The following is a 17529-nucleotide window of genomic DNA, read 5'->3' on the forward strand; positions in this document are numbered from 1 at the left end:
GAGGTGGTGTCGATATCCAGGGACTTGAAGGAGGCTTTCAACACGTCCAATTTCATTGTATTTATCTTGTACAATGACAATAAAGGCTATGCTGCTTCCTTTGTTTCCCATGCAATTGCTTTCCTTGGAACAGCTCATGCTCACCATAGAGGAGCTGTTTAGGGAATGCAATGGTCTGGCATCCTTGCAACATGGCCTGCCCAGCGTGTCTGGGCTTTCATCAGCAGGGTGTGAACTGATGGCAGGCCTGCTCTGGAGAGGACTTCTGTGGCTGGCAACTTGTCCGGCCACTGGATCCTCAGAATTCTACAGAGGCAGATCATGTGGAAGTGGTTCAATTGCCTAGCCTGCCTCCTACATACAGTCCAAGTCTCACTGGCATACATCAGGGTAGTTAGCACTTCTGCTCGGTAGACTTTGAGCTTTGTAGCAAGGCTTATTCCCTGGTGGTCCCACATGTCAGTCAGTAGTCTGCCAAATGTGGAGCTTGCCTAGGCCAGAGGTCTTCAAACTTGGCCATGTTAAGACTTGTGGACTTCAACTCCCAGAATTCTCCATACTGGCTGGAGAATTCTGGGAGTTGAAGTCCACACGTCCTAAAGGGGCCAAGTTTGAAGACCTCTGGCCTAGGCGATTCTGCAGTTGACCTCAGTGTCAATTGTCATTGCAGGGGAGAGGGGGGTAGAAGCAAGAATAAGCTGCTTCTGAAGCACAACCTTCTTTTTAAGCATTTCAATGTTGCAGGCAATATGAGATGTCTCGTTCTAAACAGAAATTACTTTAAAGATACAAAATATTTACCTGATAGAAGATTTAAGACATCTGTTGAAAAGTATGGATACTTTTGCAGATTACCTGTGGCTTCGAAAAAGATTACTTGCCTAAAGAATGTTAGTATTTTTGTAATGCCTAAGCAAGGCTTCTTTCTCCTTCATTTATTTCCCTAATCAATTGATGTGGTACCTATTTCACTTGCCTGTTCGCCATCCAGTTTTATACTCCCCCTGTTGTTTTTATTTCCCTTCCCAATGCAACTACTCCTTTCTCTTACCTCCTATTTTCTTCCCTTTTTCCTGTTTTTGCTGGAGTGCATGAATGTGTTCAAACATTGCATCTGGGAGATGTATTCATTGTTATATACTGATGGAGGAGTCACTTAATTTTATAAATGGGATAATTTATACACATACAAGAAACACAGATACACAGGTGCAAAACCCAGAGGGAAGAGGGCAATTGCCACAAGGGATTTCAGTGTGAATTGGAAATGTTACATTAACAAGATGGCAAAGCTGGATTGCACAGAACTTTTCTCTGTATGGAGAGAAAGGATTGTCCTAAATATGCCATACTCCTTTGTGTAAAAATTCAGGCTCCTCTTCCTTTGAATAAGGTTGGTAAAGATGTCCATGGGAAAAAGAAGAACATCTCATGAAAAGCAGTTTGCATTTATCCTTAAAGACATTCCATATAATTGCACAGACTTTGAACGGGCTGACACATTTAGAAACAGGATGACTGTAACTGCCTGGAAATACAATTCAGCATAGATAAAATTGAATAGACAACATCGCTTATGTGCTCAATCTGGCATCCTGGGCTAAGGACCTATCATTAACTTTGAGACTCTTGCAAATTTACCCTTGTTATGGTCAAAGTTATTTGTTAACTTTGACCCTTTATTCACTTTAAACCATGGTTGGACATTTAACTACCCCACTACCCAGATTCTTGTGACCTTATATGAATACTTCAGTTCAGATGGCCAAAACTTTATAGGAGACTGAAACTCTGGAACAGAAAAAAAATTAAGGCTGAAAAAGAGAAGAAAAGAGCTGGAAACAATTAACAACTGGCAAGAGGGGGGGGGAAAGAGAAGATGGAATTATTTGGAAAATTCTGTTTAAGCAGCTTGCCCTAGCAGAGGTGGTATTCAGCAGGTTCTGACCAGTTCTGGAGAACCGGTAGCAGAAATTTTGAGTAGTTCGGAGAATTGGTAAATACCATCTCTGACTGGCCACGCCCCCATCTATTCCCTGCCTCCCGAGTCCCAGCTGATCCGGAGGGAATGGGGATTTTGCAGTAACCTTCCCCTGGAGTGGGGTGGGAATGGAGATTTTACAGTATCTTTCCCCTGGAGTGGGGTGGGAATGGAGATTTTACAGTATCTTTCCCCTGGAGTGGGGTGGGAATGGAAATTTTACAGTATCCTTTCCCTGCCACACCCACCAAGCCACGCCATGCCCACGGTGACACACACACACAGACACACACACACACACCAGATTATCTAAATCCATAGTTTCATGAATGTAAAATGTCTACAACTACAGAGCCATGTTTTAAAGGATTGCAAAATCTGATGGCCGGCTAAGGTCTGACACGCACTTGAGAAATGTTGACGACTTCGGAAAGCAATTACTTTCTTAAATGTCCCACGGGTTTATTCAGCACTTGTCCGATGTGTTCTGCAAATGCTACTCTGCATTTTCTCGTTATTTTCAAAGTTTTCTTAAGATTGATAGCCTCAGGCTACCATAAAAGCAAGCGAAACAATGTGCCAGAAAAACTGCCTAATGACAGTTAATTGCAAAGAGGGCAAAATGTTAAGCCAATAGAAAATAGTCTGAGAGATATGCCACCATTAAGTCCAGTCAAAATAAATATAGATGCATGAATATCGGAAGGTGACCCATACCTATGGCATGGTTCTCACACAGCATTTCTCCTGAGGGAAACAATTTTTGGTTTGCATTTATTACAAGGTGAAGTGTGTTCATGCAGAACAAACCAGATATACATTTTTTTTAAAAAGACCTATACTTTTAATGCATTGAGTACAGCAGTGGATTGGATTGTTCAGGTTTCTGCAAGTTGATGAGAAGAAAAGAGAGCCAAATATCCATTAATCAGGGTTAAGTGCTGAAAATAACTGCTAGATGTTTAACATAAAGCTATTGCCTTTAGCACCTTCCTGTGTATAGAATTCTGGTTGGAAGACTGTCCTTCCTTGTAGATTTAGTTAAGCTTTGATTCTTTGGGTTATTTTACACATACTGTTTTTCTTTTGCTTCTCTGTTACTTATCTATACAGTTTTTCTTTTGCTTATCTATTACCCATAACTCACAATTTTTTCAGTGCGCTCAGAGGATTCTTTGTTTTCTTATCCCCAAATAGTAGCTACCAACTGTGAAGTGACTTTGAGAATGGACAGATATAGTACCAACTTTGGTTGGAAAGAAGTCAGGAGTGATCAGTCTTCATCCCATATCATAAAAAGTATACCTCAATAGTTATTTGCAAAATATTTCAGAGAAGCCAATTGCAGATTAAGAGGCAGATAGTAGTAGAGTCTTTATTGTTATTGTACATAATGTATACAACGAAATTGGTAATCAACAGACACCTGGAGATAAACCATATTTACACACCATTCAAAAGAGAGAATAAAAAGCTACAGAAACAGAAAGACATTCTCTTCAGCAGCCAACACCCAGATAAGTGAGGATTAACACCAGACAAACAATCAAACAGGAAACAATATTCCAATCAAGGAACTACCCAGGAAAACACACATCCCCACCAATACTGACAGGGCAAGCTATTGTGTACAAACAAGGAACAAATTTCACACTTACTAGAACTGAAGATGTTACCTAGTTGGATAATGAAAAGTCTGCAAGCAAATAATCAAACTTGGAGAGCACCAAGGAGTCCACAATATATTTATAGTTGATGGACTATACTGCCCAGCTGATTTCACCAGCAAAGTAAACATTAGCTTGTAGAGCATTACAAACATGTTTCGTCTCATTTTGCCAACAGCTATGCTGGCATCTTCAAAGACAGAATTTCAATTTTTAAAAAATAGACTAATTTGAAACCTACTCAGATGAAGAACCAATCAGGGATCAGCTTTCTTGAACTCTTGTATCATCGGCCAATCAGAAGTTGGCTTGCCAGGTTATAATACTACAATTCAGTGAGTTCCTGTTCAGTAGTCTGAGAATTGCCAAGTACACTACGAACTGGCTCATTCTGCTTCTGAACATCCTGGCAAAATGTCAGATACCAGAAAACTGTTCCACTACCTTTCAGCTTGAAAGATCATCACTGCTTGAGGGATACCAGCCATAAAAGCCTGCTCCAGGGTATGAGAGACTCTAGTTGTTGATGATCTGAAGGAGGGATTCAGCCTTTCTTAGTAGTCCAAGGTTGATTAATGTACTTCTCTCAGTTCACAGTATTCTTAATAAAGATCTTTATATCATCTATAGTTTGAAAGTGCCTTCTTTCTCTCCAAGTTTTATTCCCTTACTTTATCAATGGAGAGGCCATCAAGTTAACTATTGTCTTCTTTAATCCCTCTCCTCCCTTGTTCTCGTTTAAGCTGTCATTGCCTTCATTCCTAGAATTAATAACCTCTTTTCTTCTCTATTATACTGTTGAGAGCCTCTATTACTAAGCCCAAGACAACAAAATCTGTTTACCACTTTCCTATCTTCGCCTTTAAGCAGCATTCAGGCTAACATTCTATTCCATTTTCTTAACCTTTTTTTAAAACTTTCTAATTCAGCTGAGCAGTAGATATATATGACATACTGGAGGCCAGTTTCAATATCAGGGCAAAGAATTAGCAAGTTAAGGGCAGTCAGATAGGCACCTAGCTACTCCTAGGTTTTGTCTTACAGCCAAAGGCCAAAGAAATAATGGAGGAAGGATCAGGAAAGTTTGCTGAAAAAAGTTTGAAAGCCAAACCAGGAGGTTTTAGTTTGGTGGAAGAGTAGTAAACAGTGCTATATAAACAGTAATTTACTGCAAATTGCTATCAGGCACTTCCAATATCATCACATGCAGAAAAAGTGGGAATGGAAAGCGAAGGAAGCTCTATTTACCCATATATCACCTGAAAGCAATTTAAACATATAAAGGAACCCTAAGAAAATAAAAAATTGATATTATGTGGCGGCAGTTTAGCACTTTCTTGGGAAATGTGCCAATCTGCCCCCAGAATAATAAAAGGAAACTGAGGGATCTTTAGGAAGCTACAACCAATATGTTTGGCAAACTGGTCATAGGGTATCCATTCTCTAAGAATGCCTACCGCCTGTTCTCAAAATATATCCACCAACCCAAAAGGTTGGTGAATCATCCTATTTCCTGTTCCTATAACTCCAACACATTTCTACTCACAAATATATTCTGTCCTATTTCCAAGGTAATTTGCATTTTTATTATCCACCATTTTATTATCCACAATATGTACTAATTAAATGCTTACATTTTACTATGCATTTTCTCCTAAGCACACTAAAGATATTTTTTCTCAAGATACGCAAGTTTTTGAACTCGGAAAAACTGAGAGAAAAGAGGTTTGAATCAAGAAAAATATCAGAACGTTTGGGAACTGAAGACGTAAAACAAATCTTTTTAATTGAGTTCTTTAATTCCATCCGATTTATTTATAGAAAGAAAACAAACCGTTTGGCCTAAGAATAAACCAATTTGATTCCCAAACAACGCATTTCAAACATAATAGAGCTGCATACTCACTCATTTTTTGTCCCTTCTTGCGCTCTGTTTGTATGCTATAATTCAGATTATGCTGTTCCTATTAACTCTACCAACAAATTATGTAGTTTAATGCCCCTCTGAGCCAATGGATTTCAAGGTTTGCTACTTCATGAATACATTTCTCTCATTCACGATGTGCATCATACTTTATCCTTGAAGACACCTGCCTCAATATAGATGAAAATATTTTTTCATAGAAAAAGACAGCCTCCTAAATGATCCATGTTCTCCGAGGCACTTCACCCAAATTGGAACCGATTGGTGAAAGTTATTTTTTCTCACTTGTTTGGTTTTGCTGGAGGGGAGGGGAGGGAAGACCTGTAGTTTAGGGATGGAAAAATGCATTGCAGAAAAGCAGAACAGATTAACAGAGTTGCAAGGGACCTTGTAGGTCATCTAGTCCAACCCCCTTGCCCAAGCAGGAGACCCTACATCTGTCTCTACCTAGGCTTGAACTCACAACACACACTAGACATTTCTATGAAAAAGCGTTTTAGGCAAAAGGTCGACATGAACCTCCCAGATGTTTGAGGGTGCTAGGAATTGTAGACCAACAACATCTGGAGGACCACAAGTTCCCTATCACTTGGAGTAACTCTTGTCAGGTAGAGTAGATAACCCTTTCAGTAAAACTTGATTTAGACTTGCCTGCAACTGTGTGTAGGCATCGATGCATACCTATGTTGTGAATGAGTTGATGGATATGCGTAAGTTGCAAATGGCGGCAGATGGGCTGCTGCACATACCTCCCAAATCTCAATTATGCATTGTGTGGAGATCCATGTCCTGCATGCTGATTGGTGGATCTGATTTTCTGTTGAGAAGTGGATGGAAGAAGCACATTCCAACGAGGTTTAACATTGGCAAAAGTATAAAGGCAACAGCTATGCAACTCTCTCAGAACAACAGATGCATACGTTCCCTGATGTGCAATGACGCAGAAGTCTAACCCAAGCTTAAGCAATTATAGTGCTATTTTTGTTATTGTAGCAATCGCCCAGAACGAAAGAGAAACCTTGCTTTGAGTTTAGGAATTTATATGTTATCCACTAAATCCTGAATTGTTAACTGACAGCCAATCCAATGCCCTAATCAGAAATATATGTATCTGTGTAAGCGTTATAGTCCACTGTTCAGACCCCCCTTCTTCCCTCGCCAACACAGAACACACTCCGGACCAAAACTACTTCAACAGGATTTATTGCACAGACAGACAGATCCTTGGCAGCAATCCACCACAACAAGACTCTCAGAACCCTCCGACACAGAGACACGATAGCAGCTGTCCAGCATGCTAAGCTTCCAAGACAGAACTTTCCGAATAGTTCCTTTGTTGACTTCTGCAAAGGGCATATGCTCAATCAATCCTTTTATAGATTGAAGGGGAGTCTACTTATCATCAGCTGAGAGCAATTACTGCCGGTAACTGCGCCCTTGCTCCTTGCGCCTGTGGGTGCGGCGATAACAGGCATCTAAGAACTCCCTGCTTATGTCTGAGTCACTGTCCCGTGACTCCTCCCCACAGCTCCAAGGCATGGCATCCGGAGCACCCCTCCTTTGGCTCTCACCGCTGCTCCATGCCTCAGGCGCCTCCTGGTGGCCGACCAGACTCTCCGATCCCTGCTCAGAGTCAGAACCCTGCCCAGGGTCCTCCAGAGCCGACTCATAGGGACCCTCGCGCTCGGAGTCTGGTGGCAGCTCCAACGGCTCCTGCTGGGCCACAACAGTCCACCATCATAATTTGTACAGCTGAAATGTCCGTAACATAGAATAATATATTATAGCATTATTAAAGTAATCTAATCATGAACATTGAAGTCATCACAATGGCTGATTGATCCAACGCATGCAAGCACTAGAATGCAAGAACGGGTATAACCTTTCCTGGTTCAGATGTAGAAGTGAAATAGACTTGGGTTTATCAGCATACAATTTAGTGGTGGGTTTCAATTTATTTTACTACTGATTCGCTCATGTGCGCGCGCGCTCTTGCACGCTTGCACAGAAGCATCTGGGTGGGTAGGCGGAGCCTTCCACCACCACCACTACTGGTTCGCCCAATCCAGGGTGAACCGGCCAAAACCCACCTCTGATACAATTGACACAATACCTGAAAACTACTGTGTAGCCACTTCCAAAGGCCTCTTACAAATCAGAAGCAAGCAGCCATTTTGCGAATAGACCCTGAAATTGTTTTGGGAAAAAAATCATTTTTAGACAGCAGCAAAGATGTAATTCGGATGCACTGGAGTCACTGAAGTGACAAAACCTGCTTTTCAGTCTTATAAAAAACAACCAGAAATGCCATTAAATAGTGAGAGGGGCGAGTGAGCTTGATAGTGATAGAAGCTTGAGGAATCTCCTGAAGGGCTTTGTGATGGACTGGAGAAGGTAAACCTCATCTGCCATCCTGTCACAAAGGGATATAAACTGTACTTGTGACTGATAACCTTGGTTGGGGAAAGTAACAGATAAGAGGTTTCACTCATGGAATGGGAAAATGGAAATAGGCATAGAAGCTGACAATGACATGTGGTAAAGTTGGAAGAAGGAAAAGGGGGAAAAAAGAATATATGGCTAGCAAGCAAATATGGAATTAAGCAATCCTGGACTGCTTAAAGTATTTAAATTCCAGGGGTGTTCAAAACTAGCAAAAAAAAAGGGGGGGGGGAATCAGCAAGAATGATGACAGCTTGAAGCAAATATCCAAAGGAAAAAGAGGAACTGAGGGCACCAGAACAGAGACCCAAATGTTGCTAGCCATATGAGGTTGCCGGCTAAATTTAACTGAAGGTCTTGATTAGCTCTTTGGAGAATTTAGTAACAACTTCATGTTTAGATAAACCACACTGTCATTTTGGCAGAAATTGGGTTATTGCCAGCAGACAAGATAGTTAATCTCTGAACTATATAGTAGTTAAATCATAAAGTAATTTACTGCAAAATAAACCTCCTGTCATAGCAGATAGAGGAGGGAGAAAGAGACGTAGCTCAATTTATAGAACTGACTGACTTGCTTAATTATCAAACTTTAAAAATCAACAGTTGAGAGAAACTAGTAGTTTTTAGGCACGTTAAATATAAAGACAAAAAAGAAAGAAAGAGCTTGTATGCGGTATTTTGTTTCATAAATCTTGAAAAGTCATGACAAAGTTAGAAACTGGATGCCTAAAAAGCATTAGGAACTCAACAGCGACACCCAATTTTGTGACACCCCACAATATCTCTATGCATGGAGTGTGTGGGACAGTCCACTAGTCAATTAACAGTGTGAAATATAAAAGAGAAAGAAAAACAGAGAGCAATCCAAATACGAAGCAAGAAATAAGCTTTGCAACAATTAAACACCTGTAAAATCAATGAGGGGTTTCAAGAACTTTATGAACTCAGAGGACCAAAATCTTTTTCATCATACATCTGAAGGATAAGATGTAAGAAACAAAATTAAGTTTCCTTTCAGATGGAATGCTATAATTAGATTGTTGGCTATGCCATTACACAAATATAATAATCTGATAGTTGAATTGACTAAAAAATATGGTGAACACAATGTTCCTCAAATTCACCAAAACATTTTACAAAGTTTCCCATAAGATTCTAATATTACAAAACAGTAAAATGTGGATTGACTTGTGCTTCTATTAGGTCTGTGATGGCATGCAGAGCCCTCTCAGCTCCACCGCGTATGTGTGCATGCCTCCTGCCAGCCAGTTGGTTTTCAGGTGTCTGCCACGCATACGCAGGCCCCCTGGGGGGGTCGCACATGCAAGAGCGGTGATCACACATGCATACGTGGGGAGAGGGGTCACGTGCAGGGGTCATGTGTGCATGTGTGGGGGAGGAGAGAGCGTGGGGGGTCATGCACGCATGCACAGGGTGAACGCAGGGGGTTTGCGCATGTATGCGCAGGGGGTGGGGCACACGGGGGTGGTGGTGTCACACACGCATTGCATTATGGGTGTGCGCACACATTTGGCACGCGACAATAAGGTTAGCCATCACTGTATTAGGTAGATACAATGCTACCGGTAGTTAAAGTAGCACATATTATAATCTTATGGGAAATTTTGTAAAATGTTTTGATGAATTTACATAACAAATATGTATCAGTAGTTTCAAATCAAGGCTACCCTCTAAAGATCCCAGTTGGAATTTAAAGTGCTAACTAAATATAATATTCAAGATTCTCCAGTATATATATTCTCAAATTTGGTACCAAAACTTGCAATTCTTCATATATACCAAGGTACAATATTAACTTCTAGCATGGCATATTGGCTCTAGTGATTAGGGCACAAGGCTAGAAACCAGGAAACTGAACTGAAGCCACGAAAGCCAGCTGGGTGACCTTGAGCTAATCACTCTGTCAGCCCAATCCACCTCACAGGATTGCTGTTGAATGGGAGAAGGTATGTCAGAATGTTCCCCACCTTGGTTATTTGTGAAAATAATAAAGGTAGGATATAAACAAACAAACAAACACTCACATAACTCTTGACCACTTCCAAATCCTAATATCTGAACTACAAATGGAACTATCCTGCCATAATTCTCCTGGGCTGATCATAAAACCTTCTGGAAGCGTAATCCCAATTTTTTGTTCCTTTACCTCATGAAATGGTGTATGAAAGATTTGTATAAAGTATATACATACATTTCACACAAATATATGTATGTGGAAATTAACATCAATATATTACTCCTCTAAGATCAAAGAATACTTATTACAGTATTTTGAAAGTGCTGTTTCCTAATAAATAAATTGTTGACCCAAGGGAAAAATTAACTAGATTAGTGTGGAAAATGCCAAAATAGAAACAATTAGAGAGCTTATTCTAGTTCTAATCAAATCTTATTGAACTTCCATTTAAGTTGTTAATTCCATCATTTTTCTATGAGGTTTATCATAATTCATGCAATCCTGCATCTATGATTCATGTTCATCTATAATCTCAAAGAAATTGACACACTGCAATAGTGACCACCTGATCCATTCTCTCTTCAAAATTGGAAGAAGTTATTGACTGGTGTTCTTTAATTAATTAATAAAATTATAGGGGTAGTCTGGGTGGAAGACAATTAATTCCAGCTTTATATTTAATCAATATCCCATGAGGTCTGCACTGAAAAACTTTCCTCCTGGAAATGTTGAATACTTTAGTATCCATATTAGTAGAAGATAGAACAACAACCTTCCAGCCCAAGAGAAAGGATACCTCTCTCAAGTCTGTAGACCTTATTGTGCTGCCTATCTTACACAGCACTCAGGCTGATCAGCTTCCTCACAAATAAACTGTCTATTCCAGCTAATATAATGCAGGGGGAGGGGGGGAGATCACCCAGGTTTGGTTGATGTTACTGAAATATATAGAAAGGTAGTCAGGTTTTATCCTCATGAAGTCTGAAATGTTTTTAACTATTTAACTTACTGTCTTATATTCTCCATTCATTCTCTTCTTTTGAATTGGTAGCCTGTCAACAGCTGATTTAAAGCAGTAAATAAAGCTAAGCCGAACTAAAAGAAAATCAAGTCACACATTTTCAGAAATAACAAAAATGGAATCTTCAAACTGATTTAAGTGTAACAGTCAGTTCATTTTTTTTTCAAAGGCAGAAAAGTGCATCAAACTTGGTTCTAAAAAAATACTGTTTGGTGCCATTCATTGTTAAAGTTTCCATTAATTTTACTTCAGAAAAAGTCCTTAGAAAAAGAACAGAACTGTCTCAACCAAACAGCAAGTGGAAATCCCAAGAACTAATTATTCTCCATAGTCAATTATCGAGACACAAACTTCCAGAAGTTAAATATAAGAACGCCTTTAATCATTTCCTCAAAGTGATTTCGAAGTTCTTCTGCCTATCCAAGCCTCATTATTTACAACAGAGTATAATAAAAGAAAAAACAACTGCCAACAAGAACAATAAGCTTTTTTAAAAGCCTATTGGATGAGACAGCTGAACAACAAGGCCAATTGAAGGACATCTATCTGTCAATTATGGTGCCCCAAATGTTATACACCTGGTGTGAACTGGTCAGTTCCTTAAAAAACATAGCTTCGTAGTGATATAAAAGATGTCTGTGAACAAATAAAATGTTTTTTTTACTAAATAAAACTACCGAGAAGAGGCTTGGGAACACAAAAGTTTGCACAACACATATTTAGAAAGAAAATTGCTAAGACCCATGTTATGTTCTTGAAACATTTTGTTTTTTTTAAATATCACTAGAGAAATACCAACAGACCCCAAACTGTATCCATATAATTTCTAGCTGCAATCACATTCAATTTAAAAACAAATATTAATAAATATTTTCAGCTTTAAGAAAAAAAATCTGAATTGCATTACCTTTGCTATTTCTTCCTGAGTGGCCACTAAATTCAAGTAAGATATATTAACCAGGTCAGGGCCATGCACAATTGTAAGCATTCGATTTTCCAGTCGTCCTCCTGCATTTCCTACATCCAGGTGTTCGCGTAGTTTTGGATCCTGGAAGTAAAAAGACAACAAAATATTAAAGTTTACTTTCTGAAATTCAATTTCAAAATAAAGCTAAGGGTTTTAAGCAGCTACATTTCAAGATGAAACCATCCCATATGGGATGCTTTCATTCTTTTTCTAAGTCAGAATACCCTGAATAATAATAAAACTCAGAATAAGCTATATCTTGATAGAAGCACTAGTGATAACCAAAGATAAGCTGATGGAAAGGGCAGATGTTGGGTTTCAAGGTTTTGTGAGATACGAAAGGAACAGCATGTTGCCAAGGGAGGTTTATACAAGATTTATTAAGAAAGTAACTAGAACATTAATGCTACAAATGGCAAGAGATATAAGACCACACTATTACTGGAAAGATACAGCTTGATGCAATGAAAATGTATAATAAAAACTAAGCTAAATTTAGTTTACTAGTAGTATGTATAAAATGAAGTGACAATAGCTGTAGTTAAATAATGATTAATAATGATAACAAAATATATAGGTATATTAGTTTGATAACATGACATTTTATATAAACAATATATGGAGATTATGAGAGGAGGTCTAAAAGCTTTATCTAGAATATGTTATAAAGATGTATTGTGATTGGATGGTTTTAGGATGATTTAATGGAATGTTATCACATAATCCTATTCTAGATTTTGAATATTATATATAAAAGGACATAAAAACAATTATAGTCAAATTAAGGTTGAGATATAATAATCGTGATATACATGAATATAGGTGAATTTAAAATATGTGATTTGATATGAAAAGCAGGTGGTGACTATGGAAGAGAGGCATGGAAATACTGTAACCAGCTGACACACTTTCTACAATTTGTAATGGAAGATGGGTTTTTTATTTTTATGTTTGTTTGTCCTTGTTCAAAAACAAATAAAATTGTTTATTAAAAAAATGAATAAGCTATGTCTTGAGCACATATATTTCCTAGTTGTGGAATGCAGGAAGCAGTATAGCTTGCAGTGTCTTTAGGTTAGAGATTCTAGACTGTATTGAACAGTGTGAATATTCTTGTGCTAAAATTGGGTTCTGTTGCACGTGTGGTGTACTGGCCATAATGTGCCAGAACTGACCCTCACCATCAACAAGAAATGGTTTCATTTGGGTCAATGGTTTTCTCTGTCTTCATCATATGAACCTCAGTTGCCAAAAGGCATATTCCATTATTCATGGTTACAGCACGACAGATGATGTCTTGGAATGTTAAGAGTAGAATATGGAAATAAAATGAACTGAAATGAAGAAAAGGATTCTGCCTACTTGCGAAACCAAGACAGAGAGGAAGAGATGTAAGAACTTTGAATAAAGATGGCCTGATTTTGTAAAATGCAGCATGAGAACACATGTAGTGCTGAACGTTTAGATTTAATTATGGGTGAGAAGGGTCTCACGTCATGAACTAATGGTATCTAGATTGTTGTAGAACGCGGGTGTCAAACTTACAGCATCACGTTGCTGTCACGTGACATTTCACAACATTTTTCCCTTTGTGGAGCTGGGGTGGGCATGGCCTCCGCGTGACGCATCCAGCCTGCAGGCCACCAGTTTGACACCCTTGTTGTAGAACAGGGGTGTCCAAACTTGGCAACTTTAAGACTTGTGGACTTCAGCTCTGCTGGCTGGGGAATTCTGGGAGTTGAAGTCCACAAGCTCTGCTGGCTGGGGAATTCTGGGAGTTGAAGTCCACAAGTCTTAAAGTTGCCAAGTTTGGACACCCCTGTTGTAGAAGATACATTTGGAAATAGTTTATTGTTGGTGGTGGCTGCATGTTACACACCAGTGAATGTTAATTATGAAGAATTTTCAGTGAGATTTGCTACAAAAAACTGCAGTATTCTGGCTGCATATGATTTAGGAGAAAAATGTATTCTGTTAATTGACCTGGATGATTCACGGTAGGAATGAGAGAAGTGAATAAACAACCAAAACCTGGACCATTTAGAAAATAGTCCCATTATTAAACTGCTAATGGAAGATTTTTCTAAAATGCAATCACAACCTGCTTTCTTGCAATTTAAATCCATTATTCCCTGTTCTATACTTTAGTATTAAGTCTCTGCCTAATACCAAAAGTTATTTCTTTTCCAAGCACAATTTCCTGAGAGTCTGTGAAGCAAGGTATTTTTTTTTAACAAAAAAGCTAAGAATTTACAAGACTTCCAGCAATTGAATTAGTTCTTATGCAGGTTCCATAGATCTGAAAACCCACTGAGAAACCCTACTGCCCTCATATTTGTTTTTAATGCCTTTTTGTGAACCAGCAGTCTCTTCACCGACAACAAAGAAGCTCCCGGTGGTTGTTTATAAAACCATTTTCTGAATATTTATCACTCTGGGAATTTATCGCTGTATCTCAAATGACAGAGAACAGGTCTTAGCTTTCTTCTGCGTGACATCATTTGAAGTGGATGAAGGGGCCCATCTTAATCCTCCTTCAGTTTATTTCCCCATTAGAAATGTATAGCATCTTCTAGAATAATAATAATAATAAATTTGGATTTATTAGCCGCTCCCTTTCCGGGCAGGACTCGGGGCGGCGTACACCAAGACATATATAAACATACATATATACAAAGACATACATGCACGGAGGAGGTAATAGATTAAAACATTAAGACAAATTAAAACCATTAACAAATAAAAAATCCAATATACAATAAAAATTTAAAATTTAAAAAAGACAGTCAGGAGGAATATGAAAAGATTACGGTTGAGCCAGGCCGGATGATTGAAAGAGGTGGGTCTTCAACTGTACACGGAAGGAGCGGAGATCGGAAATAATCCTGATGTCACGGGGGAGGTCATTCCACAGGGCTGGGCCCATCACAGAGAAGGCTCTGCTCCTGGATGTCGCCCCCCGACACTGTTTGGCGGACGGCACCCGGAGAAGTCCCTCTCTGTGTGAGCGAATTGGTCGTAGGGATGTGTGGGGCAGGATGCGATCCTGCATGTAACTAGGTCCTATGCCATGAAGCGCTTTAAAGATCATAATCAAAACCTTGAAACGCACTCGGTAGACCACAGGAAGCCAGTGCAGCTCGCGCAGGAGAGGTGTTACAGGGGAGTATCTAGACCTCCCCATAATCACCCGCGCGGCCGCGTTCTGGACCAACTGTAGTCTCCGAGTGCATCTCAAGGGAAGCCCCATGTAGAGAGCATTGCAGTAGTCCAGGCGAGACGTCACTAGCGCATGGGTGACTGTGCGTAGGGCATCCCGGTCCAATAAGGGGCGCAATTGGCGCATCAGGCAGACCTGATGGAACGCCCCCCTAGCCACGGCTGTTACATGGTCATCCATGGACAGCCGGGCATCTAGGAGGACTCCCAAATTGTGCACCTGTTCCATGGGGGCTAGTTGCACGCCCCCAATGGCCAGAGATGGAAGCACCTGGTTGAACCGGGGGGCCAGAAGCCACAGCCACTCCGTCTTGGAAGGGTTGAGTTTTGGTCGGTTGCCATCCATCCAGACCCGTACGGCCTCCAAACACCGGGACATCATTTCGACGGCCTCATTGGGGTGGTTCGGGGTGGAAATGTATAGCTGAGTATCATCAGCATACAGATGATATCCCACCCCAAAGCCACGGATGATCTCGCCCAGCGGTTTCATGTATGTGTTGAACAGGAGAGGCGAGAGCACCGATCCCTGTGGCACTCCACATGTGAGTGACCTCCGGGTCGAACTCTGCTCCCCTGCCAACACACGTTGCGTCCGGTCAGAGAGGTAGGAGCCAAACCACCGTAAAACGGTGCCCCTGACTCCCAGCCCCTCTAGCCGGTGCAACAGGATACCATGGTCGATGGTATCGAACGCCGCCGAGAGATCTAATAGGACCAGGATAGAGGAACAACCCCTATCTCTGGCCCTCCAGAGATCATCAACCAATGCGACCAAGGCCGTCTCCGTGCTGTGCCCGGGTCGGAAGCCGGACTGGCGCGGGTCTAGATAATCATTTTCCTCCAGGTGACGTGGGAACTGCTGTACCACCACATTCTCTACAACCTTCGCTAAGAAAGGAAGGTTGGAGACAGGACGATAATTGGCTAGGTCCGTTGGGTCCAGGGAAGGCTTCTTGAGCAGGGGCCTCACCACCGCCTCTTTCAAGGCGGCCGGTAGAGATCCCTCACCCAACGAGGCGTTCACTAGGCCCAGGAGCCAGTCGCGCGTAACCTCCCAGGATGCCAGTACAAGCCAGGAGGGACACGGGTCCAATAAACATGTGGTGGGTCGCAGATGTCCACGCAACCTGTCCAAATCCTCGATGGCAACCGAGTCAAACTCCTCCCAAAGCGGTCCCTCAAGACTCGCCACGGGCGTCTCTACTGGACCACTGAAAGGGGCCCATCCCATCCGGATTTGAGCGACTTTGTCCTGTAGATATTTCCCAAACTCCTCTGCTCTGCCCTGTAAAGGGGCTTCCCGCGGTCTCTCAAACAAGAGGGAGCGAGTCACCCGAAACAGGGCGGCAGGGTGGTTATCTGCGGACGCAATAAGAGCGGCACAATATTGACGTTTGGCCGCTCTTAGTGCCACAAGGTACGTCCTCAAATAGGCTCGTGCCTGTGCTCGGTCAAATTCGGAACGGGAGGATCTCCAACGACTCTCTAGGCGTCTCTTGTGGCGTTTCATCACCCTTAGCTCCTCAGTGAACCAAGGGGCCAGGGTGGTTCGTCGCCGCAGGAGAGGCCGCAAAGGCGCCACCCGATCTAGGGCCCCGGTAGTCGCACTGTTCCATGCGTCTACCAGGTCCTCTACTCGAGGGCGGGTCAGATCCACAGGAGGTGGCCCAAGCTCCGTCTGGAACCTATCTGGTTCCATCAGGCGCTTGGGGCGGAACCATCTAATGCCTTCCGGTTCCGCCTCCTCGCGGTGGGGGGTAGCACCAGGGAAGTCAAGCCGGAGAAGTGAGTGATCCGACCATGACAGGGGAATAATAGCTAGATCCCCTATTCCCAGATCACTCGTCCATTGGCCAGAGACAAAGACAAGGTCCAGCGTGTGGCCTCCCTCGTGAGTAGGGCCCTGAATTAACTGGGTCAGGTCCATGGCTGTCATGGAAGCCATGAACTCCCGAACCCCCTCAGACGCTTCTCCCATCGACGGCAGATTAAAATCCCCCATCACTAACAGTTTGGGGGTCTCAACCGCCACAGATGAGATCAGCTCGAGGAGTTCAGGCAGGGCCGCTGACGTATAGTGAGGAGCCAGGTATACTATCAGCAGGCCCAACTGCCTCCCTGGGCCCCATCTCACGACAAGGGACTCACACCCGGATGTCTGTGGCACAGTGAACTCTCTCGGCTCTAAGTCTTCCCGGATAATCACTGCTACCCCACCGCCCCTTCCCTGGGCCCGAGGCTGGTGAAATGCTCGATAACCTGGCGGGCACATTTCCACGAGGGGTAAACCACCCTCGTGGCCCAACCAGGTCTCGGTTATTCCT

General features: G+C 41.7%; 1 protein-coding gene across 2 annotated transcripts in view; it reads right to left on the reverse strand.

Moving 5' to 3' along the window:
• The window catches only part of PLCB1 (phospholipase C beta 1), a 510832-nt gene that overhangs the window by 198678 nt on the left and 294625 nt on the right, over nt 1–17529 (reverse strand). For both annotated transcript variants that reach the window (XM_081940153.1, XM_081940154.1), the window contains exon 4: nt 11924–12064. In XM_081940153.1, the coding sequence (XP_081796279.1) occupies nt 11924–12064 (141 nt within the window). The remainder of the gene's footprint in view (nt 1–11923; nt 12065–17529) is intronic.

This window comes from Natrix helvetica, assembly GCF_964273705.1.
Source record: "Natrix helvetica genome assembly, chromosome: 2".
Classification (NCBI taxonomy): domain Eukaryota; kingdom Metazoa; phylum Chordata; class Lepidosauria; order Squamata; family Natricidae; genus Natrix; species Natrix helvetica.